This window comes from Sphaeramia orbicularis, chromosome 5 (genome assembly GCF_902148855.1).
Source record: "Sphaeramia orbicularis chromosome 5, fSphaOr1.1, whole genome shotgun sequence".
Taxonomy (NCBI): Eukaryota; Metazoa; Chordata; class Actinopteri; order Kurtiformes; family Apogonidae; genus Sphaeramia; species Sphaeramia orbicularis.
The window spans coordinates 61,582,625-61,604,236 of NC_043961.1; the positions used below are offsets into that span (position 1 = coordinate 61,582,625).

Sequence of the window (21,612 nt, forward strand, 5' to 3'; positions counted from 1 at the left end):
GATCACTGGTAGAAAATCTCTGAAATCTTTAGCTGAATCTGATTGGACGCCGTGGCTCCCCATGTGACTCAGTCTAATCCAGGGTTCTCAAACTCGTGTTCTTTCAGGTTCCACATTCAGCCTGATTTGATCTGCAGTGGACCCAACCAGTACAATAATAACAAAATAACCTAAAAAATAATGACAACTCACAATTTATGTCTTTGCAAAAGACAATGCAAAAAAAAAACAATTAAATTATGAGAATACTTACTTTTATAAACTATCCAAACAAAAAAAAATGTAAATAACCTGAAATAAAAATGAAATTTCTTAAGAAAAATCAGTGCAATTTTTTTTCACAATATTCTGCCTCAACTCAACCTAAATGTAAATATTTTCAGAATTTAATGTTATTTTTTGCACTAAAACAAAGACAAAATGAAGTTTTTAATTCAGGATTTTTTTTTTCTTAATTCAAGATTTTTTGCTTAATTCAAGATTTTTTTTACTTAATTCAAGATTTTTTGCTCAATTCAAGATTTGTTTTTTGCTTAATTCAAGATTTTTTTTACTTAATTCAAGATTTTTTGGCTTAATTCAACATTTTTTCCTTAATTCAAGCTAATTTTTTTTTTTTTTTTTTTTGCTTAATTCAGTTCAAGACTGTGGAATTTTTGCATTATGCATCAGATCTACAAAGACATGAAACACTGAAGAACAGGCAGAAAAGAGTTCAAATTGGGCTGAATTTTCTTTAGACATTTCATGTTCATATTTGTTCAGGTTAGTCACATTTTATTGTTTCAGGAGAGTTTGTAAATGTAAATATTTTCATAATTTAATGTTATTTTTTGCCCTAAAACAAAGACAAAAAATTGAAGTTGTCATTATTTATAGACATAATGTGAGATTATTTTTCCCCCATCAAACCCAGTAGTAAATCTGCAGTCCTTCTTTTGTGTGGGTTCTTCTGCTGTTATTATTGGACTGTAGATCAGATTGGTCTGGATGTGGAACCCACACTAAAATGAGTTCCACAGCCTGGACTGTGGAATTTATACACTTTGTAAATTCATCCCAGGGGTCGGATTGGAACCTTTGGGGGGACGCATTTGGGCCCCGGGACGTATGTTTGAGACCCCTGGTATAATGTGTCATTTATTTGAACATGTGGTTATTTTATGGATCAGTTCAGTTTTGCTTTTTGTTTTTGTTTTTGTTTTTTTTTTTTTTTACAAATGCACGACTGTAAACATGAAATCCGCTCAGATCAGACCATGTATGTGACGCAGAAACCACACTGACTGTCTGTTGTTGCACCAGTGCAGACTAAACCGTCTTAAATGCATCTTTCTTTCCATTCAGATCTTTTTAAGCAGGTTTTAAATCAAACACCTACTTTCACCGTCAGTCTGGGACCTTTTCAGCCCAGAGGTGGAACACCAGCCTTCTACAGTCCACTCATCTTAAACCATATTCAACAGGTTTAGTCTGTCTTTTTCATCAGCACAAACCGTTTAAACCAATCTGTTCATGTGTGGAAAACAGCTGATTCACTTTTCTGTTTGTATGGATTTGTTGCCGTTGGAGAACAGACCCATCACAGTCGAAATGTCATTATTTTAAAAAGGACTGACCCCAGTTTGCTGAACATTCTATTCTATGAAGAGCACAGATATGATCAGATGTTTACAGTGAGTCCGTGCAGTTGGTCTGGAACATGGACTGCACCCTTCCCTCATTCCATCCACGTCTTATCCTTTCAAAGTCTATTTAATCGTGTAAAACAAAAAGATAATAATCAGAGTCAGACATAAAAACCACCTTCTTCATTTGAAATGATAGACGGTGTTGATAAATGCTGTTTTCATCTGTTTAAATGTCTTCGAATCATATCTTCACAGATGGATCCATAGAATATATATGTTGTATATAGGTGAATGTCCATGCCATTCTTTGGACAGACTCGGTCCTGTCCTCCTGTTATGGTTGAACCAGACGCTGCTGGATAGTGGCTCTGCATGTGTTAAAGGTTCCTGGACAGACTGAGGAGCTCCATGTTTGAACCCATGGAACCACGATGCTGCTTTTTAAACATGACTTTGGGAAAGGTGACCAATAAACTTTTCTGTTCTGTTGTGGTTTGTACATCTGTCTGTGTGTCTGATTTACAGCCTGGTTTGGAGCTGCTTACACTTTCAAAACCTTTAACTTAAGGCAAGGCAGATTTATTAGTATAGCACAATTCATATGCAGGGCAATTCACAGTGCTTTACAAACATGGAAAAGAGACAGGTTAAAAACACACTATTACAATTGAAACATAATCATGAAAACATAAATAATAATCAACTAGTGTTCAGAACTCAGAGCTCCTCCTTCACCCTGAACGCTGTGCGTGTGTGGATCCACTCTTAGTTTAAATTCCACAGTTTCCAGGTTGTTCCATACACAGAAACAGTTGAATCTGGTCCCAGTCATGTGTCTGTCCAATTAGATTCAATTCACATCAATATTAGTTGAGTTCTAATTTTAAATGTGTGGGAAATGGGATTTTCAGTGTTCAGTGTAAATGTCCACAGAGTCCACATTCCACAGTGGATGTGGACAATTTAGTTCCAGATACAAGAGATTGTTCTAAGCTACAGGTGGATCCAACTGGAGGAGAATCGGAGTTGTTTTGAATTTTTGATGAATTTTGGAAAATGTCTTAATGATGACAGATGGAAAATTGTAGATGTTGTGACCTTGAACTTTGTCCTACTGGGACCAAAATGGACTGGGTTGGTCCCAGGGCCTAGGCCTATCTGTGGGGAAGATTTGGGAAAGATGGGTGGAAGAGTTTTACACTAAAGATGAACAAACAAACAAACACACAAAGCAAAGCGATCACAGTACCTCCTGGCAGAGGTAATTAAAACCAAGTATAAGAGTAGAGTGCAGATAGAACCTTTTCAGTTGTTCTATGCACAGTTGAACAGCTGTTTTCAGCCTGGACTGAAACATTATCACAGTACAGGTCTGTCTCACTGTTCCAGAGTTTAGCTGCATAGAACTGAAACGCAGCTTCACCTGTTTAGTCCTGACTGAGAACTGAGGTTCTCAGGGTCCGAGATGGTTTATATGAGACCAACATGTCCCAGATGTACTTTGGTGTTAGACCACGGACAGACCAGCAGAGCTGTTTTAAAGTCTATTCTCTGAGCCACAGGAAGCCAGTGCACAGACCTGAGCACAGGACTGATATGGTCGTACTTCCTGGTTCTGGTCAGGACCGGAGCACTTAACTTTAACAGAGGAACGCATGAACATGTCCAGCTCTTCTGCTTTCTTATATTTACTGTAGAAAAATTACATATTCATTTGAGACCCAGCAAAGCACTCTGGTCCTTTGTGAGGGGACACAGTTCACCATTTTACTTCAAAACAAAACAAACAAAAAACCAACACTGTCCACTGCAAAGGAAAAAAAAATCTGAAAAAAAAAAAAGAAAAGTTGTGTCATGCTGTTTCCAATCAAGACAATTATTTATGTATTGTATATATGTAAAAAAAAAAAAAAAAAAAGACTACGTTGACTTTCCTGGGTCCCAGGAGCACATAAACCAGGGGTGGACAGTTACTGTTCTTATGGGGCCTCATGAGAAACTTCAACAGTTGTTTAGGGCCGAACCAACACACCTGCAGCTCTGCTCAATATATATATATACACACACACACACACACACACACACACACACACACACACACACACACACACACATATGTATATGTGAGTGTGTGTGTGTGTGTGTATTCCATGGAGTTTAAGGCAGTAGAACATATATTAGTATATTAATAAAATATTTAATCAGACAAAAACACAATTAAAGACGAACAGTGAAAGGTGTTAAAGTCAGTTAGTTAGCTAATCTGATTAAAATATGGAACATTTAACACATTTAATCTGAAGCACATCATTTATAAAAACATTGTAGATCAGTGTAATAAATAACACACAAAAAGCTTACAAACAAAAGTCACAGATCATCCTCTCTGGGCCCAGTGTCAGATCTGGGTTTAGTTAGTATTAATGTTCCTCACATTCATTCACATTAATTTTGGTTAAACTGTGGAACCCTCAGTGTTTGACCATGTGAGTTACTTTACCTGAGAAATACATGAGGTGTGTGTATTATGTGGTCAGGAATTAAAAATACAAAAAAAAAATAACCACTGAACGTATTGATTAAGTTTAGACTTCATCAGAGAGGAACACATAGAACACTTTTAAACTTTATTTATAGAACTTTTCAACATTTATAGAGCTTTTCATTTAACAAGTACAACATTTATAATTTCAAGTAATGTATTCATGATACAGAGATTGACACTGTGCATGATAAACACACAGAACCCAAGGGGGAAAAAAGGCAATACAAACAAGACACACATAAAGACATTCCAGACAGTGCATTGTGGTACTGTTAAAGGAGGAAAGAAAATAAAGAAATAAACTAGAAGCACTCGGAGAGCGCAGACCTCCGCCAAGGCTGATCAGTGCCGCCCCCCCCCCCCGTGGGCCCCCCCACCCCCGATCACCACCAAAATTTAATCATTTCTTCCTTATCCCATTTCCAACAAACCCTGAAAATTTCATCCAAATCTGTCCAGAACTTTTTGAGTTATGTTGCACACTAACGGGCAGACAGACAAACAAACAAACAAACAAACAAACAAACAAACAAACAAACAAACAAACAGACAAACAAACCCTGGCAAAAACATAACCTCCTTGGCGGAGGTAACAAAACAGGTTAATAACAATATAAACACCTAAAATGAAAGAAATGGGCTTTTACTTTGACAGTCACCGAGCGGAAAAGGTAGCCACAGAGCGGAAGTGGTAGCCGTAGCTTTGGTTCCCCTGAACTTTCGTTTTCATTTCTGGGGAAACTACCCTGTATGTTGAGCTCGTAGTTGTCAGATCTGAGAAACATGGCAGGTTTAGAAGTGTTGTACACCTGTGTGTCTGACACTATCAGCTGTCCACAGGATGCCTTGGTTTGTTTTGTCCACTGGGAGTTGATTAAAGGCGGATACAGGTGCGTCGGCTCCGGGGACGAGGTGAGTCCAAACAGCTAACATGCTAACATTAGCTAACAACACTGGGGCTCTATTGTCCTGAATCCACGGAAAACCACTAGTCATCTGAGTGCCTCCGTAGAAAACAAGAAAACAGTCCTGTAACGTTAGTCATTACTTTATTATTAGTCATTTGTGAAACATTAATTAACCACCTTCTGTTGAAAACTGGGAGAACCGCAGTGACAGCAGCTAATGTAGCATAACTGTTATGAATAAAAACTACATTTACATACAACACCCACAGTTCATGTAGTTTAACTATTAGAATAAAAACTACATTTCCATGATACACCCACAGTTTATGTAGTTTAACTGTTATGAATAAAAACTACATTTACATACATATGTCTTCCTCCTCTCATATCCACCTCCAGCCTCGCAGCAGTGATAAGAAGTCAGAGTTGTTGCCTTCTGACTGGAGCAGTAACAGGGAGCTGTACAGCCTTCGGTATAAACCCATCAGTGGGGACACACAGTTTCTGCTGAAAGCCATCTCTGTGGACTCCACTTTGATATTTAACCTCATGGTAAGTACACCTGCCTCTGGAAATGTGACCGCTGTGGCCTTTCCTTAAACATGTCTGTAAAAACACTTAGGTAAACGATTTCCAACTTTAGTTAATGTTAAAGTTGAATGATTTCAGTAAAAGTCCAAATTTATGTTTTTACTGATCAAATGTTTTGGAAGAACTCATTGAGGTCCAGTCTCTGGTGTTTATTTTGTCTTTTTTCGTTGTAGAACTCCGGTACGCAGCAGGTGAGCGACCTGACAGTGACCATCAGTGACCATGTGAACGCTGACCACTTACACACATTCGACAGGTGGGTTTGGACTCCTCTGAGGACTGGTCTGGACCTGCAGAAGTGGTCTGGACCTGCAGGACTGGGTTACCTTCACATGACTGTATACTGGGACTGGGTCCATATCAGTCAAACTAGAATGGAGTCCTTCTTAAATACTAGGAATGAGGATCATCACCATGTAATCAATACTACTTATTGATCTGGGACTTCAACTACATTCTTTTTTTTTTTTAGGTTTAGGCCTATGTTTGTTTTTAGTTTTCTTTAGTAGGAAAAGGACAAATGCATTGTTTTGAACGAACTGCTTTCATAGATTCTGATTTTGGTCTGAAGGTGCGAAACAATAATAACATTTGACAACAGTTCTCTTTTTACTCTAATTGTTTCTGTGTATAGAAGGTGTGTTTAAATGGTACCATTTCTTACCTTCAGGACAAAAATTAAACCACATATTTTGATCATATGACCATTAAATAAGGGTGTGACGATACACTCAGCTGACGAGACAGTATTTCCCATTACTTTTAGAAAACTAAAATGACCAAATATATGAGTGGACAAACAGACTTTTTTATTTAACAGAGTTACAAAACAATGGAGGTGCATTTTGAAATGTTTTATAACTTGCATCCATTCATGACCTAAGCATGAGATTTGAACTTTTGAGCTTCTTTACACAAATAAAATTAAATATATATATATTTTTTATTAAGTTTAAAGTTGTAAAAGTTCTCCACAAGTACCGTGACGCTATGCCATGACGTAGCTCACCTACCTCCTATCTAGAAGTTTGGATCACAGTCTGATAGGGTTCTGCCCTGTGCCTGAGAGAGAGAGAGAGCAGGGAGCATTTCACTTAAACAAGAAATACCGTCATGATTTAACCTTGTGAGATCTCGTCACACCCCTACTATTAAAGCAGTGGTTTCCAACCTTTTTTCACTCCTGACCTCAATTTAACAACATAGGATTTTCCTTGGTCAGGATGTGTACAGTCAGTCCGGCTTGGATTTACAAGGAGGACAATTAATACTGAACAAACAAGAACTGAAACTATGAATTATGAAAGAGCTGCAGCATCTGAAACTGACCACAGTGAACACTTGACAGATAAACAGAACCACAGTGCTGCAGTTTCACAACCACAGTTTGTCTGACTGGGATTGGCTCTGTCAACTCAACACAGATTTATATTAGGAAGGTTTTCTTAATTTTTATCAATCACTAGAAATTTCAGGCGACCCCATTTGAATTCCATGCGACCTCATGTGAGGTCACGACCCCAAGGTTGAAAAACACTGGTTTAAACCATTGATAAATTAATTCCTTCTGTTATAAGTCTTTCATTCTAGAGGACGGTCTTCACATTTTTCATTTTAATTTTTTTGTTATCGGTTTTCTGGTGTTCGTCCAATGTGGTAAATACAGGTCATGGTTCCCTGGTTTTCACTGTATTCAACCTTTTCTTTTCTAGTGTTTTCAAGGACGCAGACAGTCTTTCTGAGAAGGTGAAGACTCAGCTGCTACCGGTACAGGACAGACCGACAGGAAGTAAAAGTGAGACGAAGAGTCAGAGGGAGGAGGAGGAGGAGGAGAGGAGGAGGCGGAGCCCAGAGGACCGCGACCCCCTGCGCATCCCCAACAGACACCCCAGACATCCACACCGGTCAGTATAAGATGAGCAGAGGAAGGGTATGGTGGACACGCCAAAAGCACATGTTAAAGACACAGGTGCACATAAAGATGTAAAACTGTGATATTTACATAGGTTTATAAACCAAATATTAATAAATAAACCAATGACTGATAATTTATGACAGGGGTGTCCAACTCATTTGCGTTCAGGGGCCACATACAAGCTAATACAGTGTTTTTCAACCTTGAGGTCAGGACCCCACATGGGGTCGCCTGGAATTCAAATGGGGTCGCCTGAAATTTCTGGTAATTGATAAAAAATAAAAAGAAAAACAAAAAAAAAAACTTACTAATAAAAATATACATTATATAGCCTAAATGTCCTCTAAAATTAATGTTTATTTGCAACATAGAACAAACTATTACATGATCAAAAACAAATAAATTTTAGCAATAAAAAAAATGTCTCCGTTTTGAATGTCTGAGGTCACCAGAAATTTGTGATGATAAAATGGGGTCACGAGCCAAATAAGGTTGGAAACCACTGGCCTAATATGATATAAAGTGGGCCGGACCAGTAAAATAATATAAATAATAGGATAAGAACTTCAAAATAATATCAACTCCAAAGTTTTTTCCATATTTTTGAGTGAAAAAAATCAAATTCCATAATGAAAATGTTTACATCTACGAACCGTACTTGAACATAACATGAACAAATATGAACCTGAAAATTCTTAAGAAAAATAAGTGCAAACTTAACAATATTACGCCTTAGTTTATCATTTATACATATTCATCACAACTTACAGATCACAGTGGATCTACAAATACACAAAACATTTAATAATAGGCAGAATATTGTTAAAATACTACATACTTCTCTTAGGACATTTCAGGTTGTTCATATTTTTTGTGAAAAGCCAGTCTGTAAATGTAAACATTTTTGTGTAATTTTACTTCTTTTTTTACACTGCAACAAAGAAAAATTTGTAGTTTTCATTATTTATAGGTTATTCAGATAGTATTTTACTGGTCTGACCCACTTTAGATTGAATTGACCTTAAAATGATTTTAACATCCTTAATTGTTAATATCTTCTGTGTAATTTTTGCATTTCACAAATTCATCCCAGGGGCCGGATTTGACCCTTTGGTGGGCCGGATTTGGCCCCCAAACAGTTTAGATCAGTAGATGGTTCTGGTCTGCTTTTGGATTGTGGGGTCTTTAAGGGTTAAAGGTGGACATTTGGGTCTGTAAGGGTTAAATAAGTTGTTAAAGGTATAGAAGGACATCAGCACAAACACAGTAGAGTGTGAGTCTGCCCTCATTTACTCTGTGCTGCTGTAAAACCTCCCCTCTGTAGACTGTGTACAAGGTACAACCTCAGCAAATCCTGGCTGTGTGTGTGTGTGTGTGTTTGTGTGAGATTGTAGGAGGTTTCCACTGCAGTATCCTCTGTTACCCTCGGGGTGGGGGGGTGGGGTTGGGGGGTTACAGACAAAGTTTGGTCTGCAGGACAGGTCGAAGTCATTGTGCTCTAATTGTGACCTGATCAGATGAGATGTGAGGTGATGTCAGCACTTTATCGACCCTGCTGCTGTCGACTCCTCCTCCCCAGAGAGACCGAAAGAACGAGGGAGGGAATGACAGGAGGAGGGAGACGGAGACGAGGACGGATCAGAAACAAACGACAGATGGAAAAGAAAACCAGGCGAAATCAGAGTGTGACAGTAGGAGAAGCAGAGGAGAAAAGAGAAAATAAGAGAGTGAAGGACAGAATGAAAGAGCTGCAGGGAAATGAAGAGACAAAGACTGATGAAAGAGAGGAAAACTGAGTCAGAGCTGCACAAAGGAGGACGAACAAGAGAAGGAGACAGAGGAAAAGCTTTTATAAAGAAAGATAAAGACACAAAGCATGTCAACAGAAACCAAAGAGAACAAGTACCAATGATTCTGTGGTTCTGGAGTTTGACTGTAGGATTATCCAGAAAAAACAGGAAAGCATGTAAGAACCGCAGGGTTTTCTGTACAGTCCTAGTGGATCAGGTGAGGAGGGGGTCTAGTCCGGGGTGATGTTTAGGAAGTTCAGGAATAACAGGAAATGACAGAAGGTCCTGTGTTTACGGTGGCCTAACAGACAGCATCCCAGTCAGAAATATGAACATACAGGTGTTAATGCTGATGAGTGAACTGAGGGTGGAGCTAAGAGGAGCTGAGGGAGGAGCTAAGAGGAGCTGGGCACACTGACTCCACCTCTGATTCATCACTTTGGTTCATCCTACTATAATGGACGTTTCTGTGTCCGGTACGTCTTTGTCCGACGTGTGTCCCAATGTTGCGGCACAGGAGGGCGTACGGGTGCAATGCCGCTGTTGCACCACAGGAGGGCGCTATTGTACAATGGCACCACAGGTACAATGCCGATAGTTTTCCTAATTATTGATGAACAGCATGAAGTGGTTGGTGGTGGTTCTGCAATAATCACATTTGCAGAAAGTCAGGTGGTCCTCCACGGCACAGGTGTCAAACTCATTTTAGTTCAGTTCCACATTCAGCCTAATATGATCTAAAGTGGGCCGAACCAGTAAAATAATATAAATAATAGGATAAGATCTTATAAATAATGTCAACTCCAAAGTTTTTTTCTGTTTTTGAGTGAAAAGTCAATTTCTGTTATGAAAATGTTTACATCTACGAACTGTACTTGAATGCAACATGAACAAATATGAACAACCTGAAAATTCTTAAGAAAAGTAAGTGTAATTTTAACAATATTATGTCTTAGTTTATCATTTATACATGTGCATTATAACTTACAGATGACAGTGGATCTACAAATACACAAAACATTTAGTAACAGGCAGAATATTTTTTAAATTCCACATACTTCTCATTAAATTTCAGGTTATTCACATTTTTTGGAAAAGTTTAGTCTGGAAATGTAAACATTTTTGTGTACTGTACTTTCTGGTCTATAAGCCACTACTTTTTTCCACACACTGTGAACCCGCAGCTCTAAAATGATGCGGCTAATTTATGTTTTCTGGGCTAACAATCAATCCGGCTGATGAAGAAGGAAATAGAGCTGCTGCATGTAAGCTTGGCATCAATGAAGCGATGGTGAGATGTCCCAGACGGGATGAGTGCGGCTTATAGTCCAGAAAGTATGGTAATTTTACTTTTTTTCACACTGCAACAAAGTTTTCATTATTTATAGGTTATTATGGTAGTATTTTACTGGTTCTGATCCACTTGAGATTGAATTGACCTAAAATGATTCTAACATCCTTGATTGTTCATATCTTCAGTGTAATTTTTGCATTTCACAAATTCACCCTAGGGGCTGGACTGGACCCTTTGGCGGGCCGGTTTGGCCCCAGGCCGCATGTTTGACACCTGTGCTCTACAGTATGTGGACATGAATGAACATCCGTCCCACTAACATATCTGACATTAGAACTGCTCCTAGTTTGACACTAAACATTGTTTCCATTGAATGTAATGTTGTGTTTGTGTTCAGGTCTGACCCCATGGTTCCTCCGTTCGCAGTAGGAGGAGCAGATCTGGATCCCTTTGGGTGAGTCCCCCTCCCCACACAAAGCTTATTCTGTCAGTCATTTTCAGATTCATACAGTTTTGTGAAAAAGTATTTTGTCCCTTCCTGATTTCTTAGATTTTTGTGTATTTGTCACATTTAAATGTTTCAGATCACAAAACTAATTCTAACATTAGACAAAGGACCCTGAGTGAATAAAAAATGCAGTTTTTAAAAGATGCTTTAATGTATTGAGGGAAAAACTAAACTAAACACACCTACCCCTGTGTGAAGAACTAAATACCCCCTACACCTAAGAAGCAGTTGATCTGCCTTTGGCAACAACAACAACTGTTGTCAGGTGTTCGTGAAACCTTCTACATGACTGTGGAGGAGCTTCAGCCCACTCTTCTGTACACAGTAGTTTTAATTCACACACATTTGTGGGTTATTGAGCATAAACAGCCTGTTTAAGGTCAGGTCACAGTGTCTGCATAAAGAACACACACACACAGAGGACACTTGGCTTTTCTAACATAAACTACTTTTCTTTTTATTCCCAGGTTTTTCTGTATGTTTTCAGTAGGTTTTGGTTCTGTTTGGATTCTGGTATTTTCTCTAAGTTTATGAAACGTGTCGGTGCCTGGTTGAGGGTTCTGGAGGTCCGTACATTTGAGGTTTTTTCAAAGTTAAATATGTAATTCAGTGTCTGAGTCTCAGTTATTGTACATGACTGTAGCTTCTGTTGTCCACCATGGCTCGGGTCCCGCACCTAAACAGTTCACCAGTAGGAAAACCCTGTGTTTCTAACAGAACCCTGGACTCAGACAGGTTCCACTGTCCTCCAAGGTTATTATCATTAGTGAAAACTAACAAAATGACAAAAACTAGAATTGTACAAACATTTTCGTTAACTGAAATAAATAAAAACTATAATTAAAAAACTATAACTAACTGAAACTGTATTGTGTGTTTACAAAACTAACTAAAACAGATACAAAATTATGGATAAAATTCCCTTTGTTTTCATCTTTGTCAATGTCAGATTGAAACCAAATCGATTTATTTTGCTCTAGCAATTTTCTGTGCTGTCACCATACAACATTTGACGGTCCGTCACTTGTGTTCACTGTGGTTTCCAGTCGTCTTCTGGTCCCCACTCTACCTGGAAACATGGAGACTAAAGCAGCAGAGTCCTGTCTGGGATTGATTTGAATAGGAGCACAGAGAAGAAGAGAAAAGAGACCACTGAACTACAACTGAACTACAACTGAACTACAACTAAGCATTTACAAAAAAATGAAAACTAATAAAAACTAGCAAACCTGCTCTAAAAATGAATTAAAACTAACTGAATTAGAGAAAAAAAAGTCAAAACTAAATCAAACTAAACTAGAATGAAAAATCCAAAACTATTCGAACCTTGCTGTCCTCGGTCCTGTGTCTCCTAACCCATGGGTGTCCTTTGTCCTACAGGTCTCGTGGTGTTGGGGGGATGATCGTGGACCCGCTCAGGTCCGGGTATCCTCGCTCTGGCTTCGACCCGTCCAGCGGTATCCCGGACATCCTGCCTCCCGGCGCCGTTCCCCCAGGGGCCCGCTTCGATCCGTTTGGACCCGTTGGACGACACAGACCAGGGTGAGACGCAGACACTGGTATCAGCGTGTCCTCTGTCCATTGTCTGAGGACACAGGAGACATGATCACATACAGAGTCAAACTGAAACAGGTAACGGGGTTCAGATACTGGATAGAACCGGTTTAACCTGGATTTAACTGGTTCTGTCAGTAACAACATGAACCCGAAGGATTTTAGTCAAACCTGGAATTTTCTAAAACCACCACAGAGTTCATATGTGTCCTTTAAGATGCAACATTTGATGGGTTTGTAGTGTCCCAGGATGGTCTGAGGGGCCATGAGGGGACATGAGGGGATATGAGAGGACATGAGGGGATATGAGAGGACAAGAGGGGATATGAGAGGACATGAGGGGATATGAGAGGACACGAGGGGACATGAGAGGACACGAGGGGACATGAGAGGACATGAGGGGATATGAGAGGACATGAGGGGATATGAGAGGACATGAGGGGACATGAGAGGACACGAGGGGATATGAGAGGACACGAGGGGATATGAGAGGACACGAGGGGATATGAGAGGACACGAGGGGACATGAGAGGACACGAGGGGATATGAGAGGACATGAGGGGACATGAGAGGACACGAGGGGACATGAGGGGATATGAGAGGACATGAGGGGATATGAGAGGACACGAAGGGATATGAGAGGACACGAGGGGACATGAGAGGACATGAGGGGATATGAGAGGACATGAGAGGACACGAGGGGACATGAGGGGATATGAGAGGACACGAGGGGACATGAGAGGACACGAGGGGATATGAGAGGACATGAGGGGATATGAGAGGACACGAGGGGACATGAGAGGACACGAGGGGACATGAGAGGACACGAGGGGACATGAGAGGACACGAGGGGATATGAGAGGACATGAGGGGATATGAGAGGACACGAGGGGACATGAGAGGACACGAGGGGACACGAGGGGATATGAGAGGACACGAGGGGACATGAGAGGACACGAGAGGACATGAGGGGATATGAGAGGACATGAGAGGACACGAGGGGACATGAGAGGACACGAGGGGACATGAGAGGACACGAGGGGACATGAGGGGATATGAGAGGACATGAGGGGACATGAGAGGACACGAGGGGATATGAGAGGACACGAGGGGACATGAGAGGACACGAGGGGACATGAGGGGATATGAGAGGACATGAGGGGATATGAGAGGACATGAGGGGATATGAGAGGACATGAGGGGATATGAGGGGACACGAGGGGACATGAGAGGACACGAGGGGACATGAGGGGATATGAGAGGACATGAGGGGACATGAGAGGACACGAGGGGACATGAGGGGATATGAGAGGACATGAGGGGACATGAGAGGACACGAGGGGACATGAGAGGACATGTCATGAGGGGATGTGAGGCCATGAGGGGACATGAGAGGAAATGAGGACATGAGGGGGCATGGGGACATGAGAGGATGAGGGGACCCTCATGTCAGGGAACCCTGTTAACATGAAGGGGGGGGGGGGACTTGTCCGTCCTTCATCAAATGTCCTATTTGTCCACATGTTTGTCCTGTTGTGTGTTTTCCAGTCCGGACCCCGACCACATGCCCCCCCCAGGCTACGACGACATGTTCATGTAGGAGTGGGCGGAGTCTCCTGCTCCTGGTTCCACCCTGTCGTCCAGATCCAGCCAAATAACACCAGAGTAAAACCAGAGTTCTTTTGACTCCTGGTCCAGTCTGCGTCCACTCACATACACCTGTCGGCCTGTTTTGAACAAACAGCCTCTGTTTTCTACGTGTCCCTTCTGTTCCGTGGTGTTTAATGTCATGTGCAGAACCTCAGCTCCTTCCTGTTTATGTTGACAGACTGAGTTTCAGACAGAAGGTGTAGACGTGAACTGACATGAGGACAGAGTGGACACATCAGAGACGTCCTGGTCCAACAGACTTCACCTGGACTCGACTTATTGTGTTGTGGGACGAACATGACAGGAAGGTGTTGGTACCATCATGTAGACGCCACAGCTCCAGTAGACTCCGCCTCCTCAGATTGTGCATCAGTTCAGAACAGATCCATCAAACAGGAAGTGGAAACCTATCTGCTGTGTTTAGTCTGCGCTCCTCCTTAAACTAAACCTCTGCTGGCGTTCTGTTCACACATCAATATATTCTATTTACAGTAACACTTAGACTTCTAATTTATTCTGGCTTAAATTTTTGTTGCAGATTTACAAAAACAATTATAGTTCTTACAGATGCTTCTGTTTGATCATATCATTTTATCGTACCAGAATAATAAAAATCTCACTCTGATTTGTGTTTTATGTTTTTTTTTTGTTTGTTTTTAAGTGGAAAGCTGTTACAAATGAATATATTGGTGTAAAATGTGTCAAAGAAGCTGGAACCTGAGATTTGTGAATTAAACCTGTGTTTTAAATTAAGGCTTAGAAAACCATCCTGTACTTTTTGTAGTAAATCAGTCCGATTTGTAGTAAAGTTTCCGTCAGAAATATGCCAAAATCACATGCATTCATAAGCATTTTAATGAAACTGTGTCTTATGTTTGATTTAAATGTGGATACTATATCACTTACACCTGATAAGTAATGAAGTATGTTAGATGAAGTACTAATAAAATATGGATGAAAGTGCAAAAATGAACCTGAACAGTCCAGGTTGTCCAAGTCCTTTTGGTTCAGGTTCCACATACAGGCCAATGTGATCTACAGTCAAAACAACACAATAACCCATAAATAATGACGACCAAATTTTCTTTGTGGAAAAAATTGAAGTTAAAAAAAAAAATACCATTACACTCTAAAAATATTTACATTCACAAAACTATTTTCACAATAAAATGCAAATAAATACATAAATAAAAACAAAGATGAACAACCTGAAGTGTGAAATTGTAGCAATATTCTGCCTGTCCCTGAATGTTTAGTGCATTTATGGCTCCACTGTGATCTGGAGTTGTGTTAATAATAAGAGATGGAATATTGTAGAAATTGTTCAAATTTTCGTTCCAAACTCCAAAATTTTAACAATATTCTGCCTGTTACCAAATGTTTATGGAACACTGTGTGTAAATGTACATGTAGAAATAAGAAGTCCAGGCAGAATATTGTTAAAATTGCACTAATTTTTCAAATGAAATTTCTGTTGTTTCAGGTTATTCACAATTTTTTTTTTTTTTTTTGCAAAATGTAAATATTTTCATAATTTAATTGGGGTTTTTTGTATTAAAAAGAAAAACTTGGATTTGTCATTATTTATAGGTGATTAAGTCATTATTTTACTGGTTCTGGCCCGCTGCAGATCAAATTGGGCTAAATATGGAACTGAACCAAAATGAGTTGGACAGCCCTGGTTTAATACATCATGCTGTTTTTTATGTTTTATGTTCTTCCTGTTCCTTTTGTTTCATGTTGTTCTTTCCAAATGTCAGTCTAGTTTTTATATTTTTATTTATATTTTATATTTGGTATTTCCGTAAACGTTTGGGGATTACATCAACTACGAAAGCACCGTAAAACAGATTAAATAATTAAAGGTACATAAAAAAAAAATAAAAAAATAAAAAAAATAGAAGCCTAGTGAATAGTGTGCTGGGGACACTACATTTCCCATCATGCCCCTGGCAGGGCGGAGACTAAACCACTTCCTAGTCAAGATGGCGGCTCCCTTGACTGTGGTTCTGATAGTAGCCGTTACCGTCCGAGCCTGTCTGTTCCGGTCCAGTTTAGCGGATCTAATAGCAGAAAGAGTGGAGGTGGTGTCCCCGTTAAACGCCTGGAAAAGAGGTAAGAGGAGTTTAGAAGCTCACAGCGGGTTTGTTTGGGTTTTCTGCACCGGGTTGGACCCTTCCACAGCCTCCGGTACCGTCCACCCGGTCCCACCATCAACGACCTGGACTGGACTGGACTGGTTCTGTTTAGGGAAATATGTTTAGGGAAACCTGAGGTGTTCATGGGAATATTCACACATGGAGGGTTTAAAGGAGTGTACTGACTGTTTCACTAATGAATACCATGTGTGGACGGAAAAGTATTACGGACTGGAAGAAGAAGAAGAAGAACCGGGTTAAATGGACTAAACAGAACCGAACTAAAGTGTTAAGAACCGGGTTAAATGGACTAAACACCGGTACCGGTAATAATCATAATAATAATAATTGTCGTTATTATTAGGTTAGTCCATTAGACTGATAATAATAATAATAATAATAATAATAATAATAATAATAATAATAATAATAATAATTATTATTATTATTATTATTAGTTTGTATATTTTATAATGTGCTTAATTTTTTTATCTCCTTTTTTATTCTTTTTATTCTTTTTTATCTTTTTTATTTTATTTATTCTGTATGTTGTGTGCTTGTGGTTTTATGGACCTGTGTCTGCAATAACGTTTTTTACTATTATTATTATTATTATTATTATTATTATTATTATTATTATTATTATTACTATTATTATTATTTATTATTATTATTTTTGTTATCTGTCTAATGGACTAACCTGTCTGTGGATCACATAGACCTTCTCTTTCAGTCAGATGTGTCCTCTTTCTTTGCAGTGGTTGAAGGTTTGGCTTTGTTGGACCTGGGAGTCTCACCGTACTCTGGAGATGTTTTCCATGAGGTGAGACGTAAACAGAAAACACATACGACTGTTCACATGTTGAAATGTTCACATGATGAAAATGTTCAACTTCTTTTTTTTTTTTTTTTTAATTGAAACCATAGTCCAATAAGCTGTGGACAGAAAAACTGTATTATTATGGTTTTAGAAATAATAAAACAATTAACGCTGAAACAGTTTTTAATGGATCAGTAGATGAATTATTAAAGAATTGGACTTCAGGTCTACTGAAGTCATCAGGTTTGACTTGTATTATTAAGTGTTTTTTATGTATTGTTTGTATTTTATGGTTAAATAAAGCATTAGTAATGTGTATGTATGTATATGTATTAGTTATGTATAAATATATGTGTGTGTTTAGTCCGTAAACTTTGTGTGGTTTCTTCTCAGACTCCTCTCATCATTTACCTCTTCCACTTCTTGGTGGACTATGCAGAGATAACATTTATGGTGAGTAGAACATCCATAAAAACACCTTTTATTGTTGATACAGTGGAATAAATCCACAGAAAAAGCTCTAAATATGTGTGTGTTAATATCAGAGTAAAATGACATTATATTAGCATAAACAGAGTGAGGTGTTTTAGTTCTGTTGAATATAATGAAGGAAGGGCTGATGTCATCCAGCAGAATGAAGAACACTGATGTTAGTGATAGCAGATCTGAGTCCATTCCACTGTCGGACGGTTGTGTCTCAGGTTCACTCTCTCCTTCTGTGTGTGTTTGTGTTCAGTTGGCAGATGTCATCACTGCTGTGGCTTTGTACTACGCTGTGCAGGACTACAACACACAAGTGGTAAGAAAACCCACACAAGCACGAACCACATGAGTCCACCAGGATATGAGAGGGAAGTTAAAGTATGAGAGGGTTTTATATGAGTCCACAAGGACCAGGTCCTCAGTCCAGTCCAGTCCATTCTAGTCTAGTCCTGTCAAGTCCAGTCCAGTCCAGTATAAAGTTGAAGTATGAGTGGGCCTGTGCTAATTTATCCCACACCTTTGACTGTCAGGTTTGGGCCCACTGAAGTATGTTTGACACATGTAGGTGATAAATGTTCATCCAGTGTTTTCATGCGTTTCTACTTGATTATTTAAAGTGTGACTGTTCTGTTTCCTCACACACACGTTCAGTTTCTGTAGATGACCTGTTCATTTTGTTGTGTTGTGTTTAGCTCAGACAGCAGAAGTTTGCCTTGGAGGCAGAGCGCCTCCCCCTGGACAGTCTGGAGCTCATCAGAAGTCCCAGACAGATGTACTACATACCTCTGAAGGTGGCCATGGTGTAAGTACCCCAGCCTCTGGGTGGGTTTGATCCATGTGGAACAGAGTGAACAGTTGATGAAAGGAAAGAATCCACAGGCTGAAAGGTCAGAACCTCCTGAACCCACCTGTTGGACAAAGTTTTATCAGCAGAATTAAAACAAATCTGAAACATGACCTTATGGAAACTTTAATGTAAGTTTTTAGCTTACCAGCCGACAGGCCGTAAGCTATTGTCGTCATGCGGCATCCGGCGGCGGCGTCTGTCGTCCGTTACAAAACTTTCAATCGTCTTCTTCTCCGAAACTACAATTCTGATTGACTTCAAACTTGATATACAGCTTCTGTATGATGATGTCAACAAAAGTAAGTGAAATTATTTGGATCCGGATCTGATTTTAGATTTGGTGCCACTTTGAAAAATGTCCCCATTATCAGAGATAGGAAGTGGATGGATGCAATAACTCAGTAAATATAAATGATCTCCAGTGTAAATGTCTCCAGTCCAGCCCTGATGGGGAGATGACCCAAACATAATGTCCACATGCTGATCAGGATCTTCTTCTGGATCTGGAACTGACGCAAAATTTAACATGGGCTCTTATGGGGTTCTGAGTGAAGTTCTGATTGACTTCAAACTTGGTATACAGCTTCTGTATGATGATGTCAAAACAAAGTATTGAAATTATTTTGATCTGTATCTGATTCTGGATTTGGTGCCACTTTGACATATTTTCCCATTATAACAGATAGGAAGTGGATTGATCCAATAAATCAGTATCAATGATATCAAGTTGGAATTAGAATTTTTTTACAGATCTGACTGGAATATGACCAAAACATGGGCTATTTCTGTAATATAATAAATACACAGAACTGGGTGAGAATAAATGGATCTGGATACATTTCCCAAAGCTTTGAATTTGGCCGGTAAGATACAGGGACACTGGTCCTATTTTTTTCCTCTTATTGTCATGTCTGTGGAGGTTCTCTATCGTCTCATATTGTCCTTTACTGTCTTTTATTGTCTCTTATTGTCACTTCTTGTTGTCTCTTTGTGGACAGGTACCTGTTGAACCCGTTCACCGTTCTGTCCTGCGTGGCCAAATCCACCTGTGGTCTGAATAACGCCATCGTTGCCCTCTTCATCCTCTCCACTATTAAGAGTAAGATCTGCATCTACATCTGGTTTCATTTATACAACACACAGGATCAAAACAGTTTGTACATAGAAGTTCACTAGTTCACATAGAAACCAGAGCTCCGTTTAATTCAGTATTTAATTATTAGTCAACAGTTAATTTAACAGCAGCTGTTTGTTACCTCTGCCAAGGAGGTTATGTTTTGGCCGGCGGTGGTCGGTCTGTCTGTCTGTCTGTCTGCAAAATAACTCAAAGTTATGGACGGATTTGGATGAAAATTTCAGGAAATGTTGATACTGGCACAAGGAAGAAATGACAGACAGACAGACAGACATGGGGGGGGGGGGCACTGCTCTTCTGAATCCACCTCCTGTGACCAAACTAACTCCTCCTTGAACCTCTGTTTGTTTTCCAGAGAATGCCTTGCTCAGTGCCATATTTCTGGCCTTGTCTACCTACCAGTCCATCTACCCTGTGACTCTGTGTGCTCCAGCGGTGCTCTACCTGCTGCAGGTACCATGGAACAAACTGTCTTCTGCATGAGGACTCCAGTCACCAACCAGTGGTTTAAGCTAGAGACAAGAACAACATCTGGGTATTCCATGGGTTCTAGGTTTATGTGAACACGTTATTAGGGCTGTGTATCGGCAAGAATCTGGCGATACGATACAAATCACAACACTAGGATCACGATACGATATATCACAATATATCATGAGACTGTTAAAAAGGCCATTTTTTTTGGTTTTGTTTCTTTTTTTAAATGATTATTTCCTTGAAGAACTGAATTACAGCAGAAATCTGCACAAATCTTAAACACATTTGTATTTGATCCCAACAGGATCTAATGTTCTATCACCAAATGTTCAAACTGTGTTCAAACTGAAATTCTGTTTTACAGACATTCCAGTTTCAGATCCTGTTCAAATGTTCAGATTCTATTAGTTCACAACTAACATCAGAACAGGATTTTAGTTCAATCCCAACAAAGGAACGAATATTATTTAATAAAAGAGTGATAAAGAGTAATAAATAAAATATAAATGAAAAGGAAAAACAAAAAACACAAATGAACCTCCACAATATCTGCATTTGAATAAATACCTAAAAATATTGATATAGTACTTTTAAATATCGATACAGTATTATGAAATGAAATATTGCGATATATTGCAGAACTGATATTTTCTTACAGCCCTACTCGTAATTGGAACAGAACTAGGGCCACTACTGATGATGTTTCACGAGAACAGAAGAGCAGACAAGAACGCATGTTGGGAAACGGCCAGTGTCTGTTGTGTGTGTTTTTTGTTGCATCCATTGGTTGGATTCAGTCTAAGTGGGAAGGCACACGCTGATGCTCGTTAAATGCATTCAAACCAAAGTAAAAACCAGATTTTCCAAACCAATCAGAGGTAGACAGTATGTGTGATGCTCAAGTGTAGTCTCAGGTGTTGACTATAATCGGTTGTGTCGTGTGTCTGGTCCAGCGTCAGTACATCCCAGTGAACGTCCGCTGGGCCAGTTTCTGGTGGTTCCTGCTCCAGTATGCCTTCATGTACCTGGGCAGCCTGTTCGTCATCATCTGCCTGTCCTTCTTCCTGCTGGGCTCCTGGGATTACCTGCCCTCTGTCTATGGATTCATGTACGTATACCAACCTGTAAACCTGAGCTGAAACAGATGAACCCAGCAGACACTGAGACTGATCACATGACCATAAACACATACTAATAATCAGTGTTGGGCAAATTACTTTTAAAAAGTAATTAGTTATACTTACTAGTTACTTTCCCAAAAACTAATTGAATTAGTAATGGAATTACTCCTTCATAAGTGTAATTAGTTACCAGGGAAAGTAATTA

At 39.5% G+C, this 21,612-nt stretch overlaps 2 protein-coding genes across 2 annotated transcripts in view; both read left to right on the top strand.

Moving 5' to 3' along the window:
• The first annotated feature begins 4,863 nt into the window (after positions 1-4,863).
• On the top strand, positions 4,864-15,011 carry psmf1 (proteasome inhibitor subunit 1). Its single transcript, XM_030135436.1, has 7 exons — positions 4,864-5,088; positions 5,484-5,636; positions 5,849-5,931; positions 7,388-7,579; positions 11,072-11,128; positions 12,563-12,724; positions 14,285-15,011. The coding sequence occupies exons 1-7, from the start codon at positions 4,960-4,962 to the stop codon at positions 14,334-14,336; spliced, it is 828 nt and encodes a 275-aa protein (XP_029991296.1). The 5' UTR covers positions 4,864-4,959; the 3' UTR covers positions 14,337-15,011.
• A 1,333-nt stretch (positions 15,012-16,344) lies between these two features.
• pigu (phosphatidylinositol glycan anchor biosynthesis, class U) overlaps positions 16,345-21,612 on the top strand; it is a 9,018-nt gene continuing 3,750 nt past the window's right edge. Inside the window, exons 1-8 of the mRNA XM_030133311.1 lie at positions 16,345-16,501; positions 17,283-17,347; positions 17,738-17,797; positions 18,081-18,143; positions 18,520-18,629; positions 19,673-19,773; positions 20,165-20,262; positions 21,240-21,394. Of these exons, the coding sequence (XP_029989171.1) occupies positions 16,372-16,501; positions 17,283-17,347; positions 17,738-17,797; positions 18,081-18,143; positions 18,520-18,629; positions 19,673-19,773; positions 20,165-20,262; positions 21,240-21,394 (782 nt within the window). The 5' untranslated portion in view covers positions 16,345-16,371. The remainder of the gene's footprint in view (positions 16,502-17,282; positions 17,348-17,737; positions 17,798-18,080; positions 18,144-18,519; positions 18,630-19,672; positions 19,774-20,164; positions 20,263-21,239; positions 21,395-21,612) is intronic.